The 2,401-nt window shown below is 25.3% G+C and overlaps 1 protein-coding gene across 1 annotated transcript; it reads left to right on the forward strand.

Moving 5' to 3' along the window:
- Positions 1 to 280: 280 nt before the first annotated feature.
- Positions 281 to 809, forward strand: LOC126656908 (uncharacterized). Its single transcript, XM_050351531.1, has 2 exons — positions 281 to 637; positions 798 to 809. The coding sequence occupies exons 1-2, from the start codon at positions 281 to 283 to the stop codon at positions 807 to 809; spliced, it is 369 nt and encodes a 122-aa protein (XP_050207488.1).
- The last annotated feature ends 1,592 nt before the right edge of the window (positions 810 to 2,401 follow it).

Here is a 2,401-nt window from a genome sequence, read left to right on the forward strand (position 1 = left end):
TTTTTTTATTCTCAATTGCAGCAAAAGTATCCCACTTGCATTTGCAATTACTAATTCAGAAAATGATGCATCATGGAATTGGTTTTTTTTTCTAACATCAAAAATGTTTTTGGGTTAAGAGAAGAAATGTGTATAATTTCAGACAGACATGACAGCATCAAAAAGGCAATAGAGAGTGTGTTTTAAGGAAAAGTTCAGCATGACATTTGCATTTATCATTTACTGAAGAATGTGAAGTACATATTCAACAAAAAAACAAAAAAAAATTAAAGACCTGTTCATGGCAACAGCAAGAGCATATACAAAAACTGAATTCGATATTCATATAACAGATCTGAACAACACAAATCCAAAAGTTACAGAATATCTCAAGGGGATAGGATTTGAAAAGTGGGCAGTTTCACATTCTTTGAACAAAAGATACAATATTATGACATCTAATATAACAAAATCATTTAATGCAGCAGTTAACAGAGCAAGAACATTACCAGTTATAATGATTATGGAATACGCAACGAGCTTGGTTCAAAGATGGAGCTGCAACTACATAAATCTTGCAAAAGGAACTTTCACAGTACTATCTACTAAATATGAAACTCTTCTTAGGGAAAATTATTTAGAATCCCTACAACTCAAGGTAAATCTTGATTTGTTTAATTTAGTTATCTCATTATATTAATCATTATTTATATTTTGCGTTATCATCAAATTGTCATAAATTATCATTAAGTTATCATACACACATGTTGTCATACTGATATCTTAAATATTATAATGCTATATTGAATATTGTTCAGGTTATCACGTGAATTAAATTTATATATTTTACGTTATCATCTGACTATCATATATTATCATTCAATTATCATAAACACACATGTTATCATACTGATATCATAAAAATCATGATGTTATATTGAATATTATGTTCAGGTTATCAGGTGAATTAAATATATATATTTTACGTTATCATTTGACAATTATAAATTATCATTTAGCTATCATAAACACACATGTTATCATACTGATATCATAAAAATTTATGGGCATAATCGTAAAATATGTAGAAGCATGCCAAAACAATCATAAAACTGTTATATGTTTAATTTAAACATTAATTGTACTATTTTTCAATTAATAAATTTGTTATAGTAAAAAGGTTTTATCATACAATTATCATACTGCCATATAAATTATCATATATTATTATATTCTTATATTCTTATCATAACAATATTACAAACTTATTATAAACAATAGTGTCAGTTTTCATAACTAATTCATTAATCAGGTGTAAAAAACAACATTATCATATAGTTATCATAATACTATAATGTACTTATCAGAAATATTACAATAGTATAAAGTTAAACAACTGTTGCTTACAATTATCCTCCTGTCATATAATTATCATATAATTATCATACACTTATCATACATTATCATGTACTTATCAGAAATATTACAATAGTATAAAGTTAAAAAGTTGTTGCTTAGAATTATCATTCTGTCATATAATTATCATACAATTATCATACTCTTATCAAATATTATCATATAGTAGTCTGCAAAAAGTAATTATAAAAACAACATATAATTGTCATATAGATAATATTACATTTCTCACTGAATTATCATATAGTAGTCTGCAAAAAGTAATTATAAAAACAACATATAGTTGTCATACAGATAATATTATATTTCTCACTGAATTATCATATGCTAATCATAAAAAAATAAAACCATCAAAACGATGTACCAGACATTTATACAATTTTGTTCTACTAACTACGTAAATTAAAATATTAACGGATACATATGATCAAAATGAAGATAATTCAGGATACGCCTCCCTTCAATCAAAAATATAAACAAACACACCGCAGTCTCTTCTATCACATCCTTAGCATATATTTATATGTAAAAAATAATTACAAACTTAAAATGACTAATTATCATATGCTTATCAAATTAAATCAGTTCTTTAATAAGTCTGATTACATACTTTATATTATCATATGATTATCATAGAGTAATCATATGATTATCATGCAACTTATCATAACATTATCATATATTACAAAAAAGAAACATATTTTCTAATAGTCAAAATTCACATTAAAAAGTTATTGTCTGACAATAATTGTTCAAAAACACAAAGACATAAAAAAAAGTACCAGAAATCAACAAATTACAACTTATTCAGAATCATAACCAGTCTTATTCTTCCACCTACCTTACATGTAAAGATTAACTACATATCTGTTACGTATTCACTTGATACGCAGAGCCTTCGGGATACGTTCAGCTTCAATCAGATATTCAGCAAAAGCCGCAGTATACACAACATAATCTCTACAGATTTTTTAAAAACAATGTCATTATCAATTTAAAATTACTA

Source organism: Mercurialis annua, linkage group LG7 (genome assembly GCF_937616625.2).
Source record: "Mercurialis annua linkage group LG7, ddMerAnnu1.2, whole genome shotgun sequence".
In the NCBI taxonomy this organism is placed as follows: Eukaryota; Viridiplantae; Streptophyta; class Magnoliopsida; order Malpighiales; family Euphorbiaceae; genus Mercurialis; species Mercurialis annua.

What these genes read in the sequence shown, in the direction of transcription:
- LOC126656908 (XM_050351531.1), top strand. Translation starts at nt 281, where the DNA reads ATGGCAACAGCAAGAGCATATACAAAAACTGAATTCGATATTCATATA.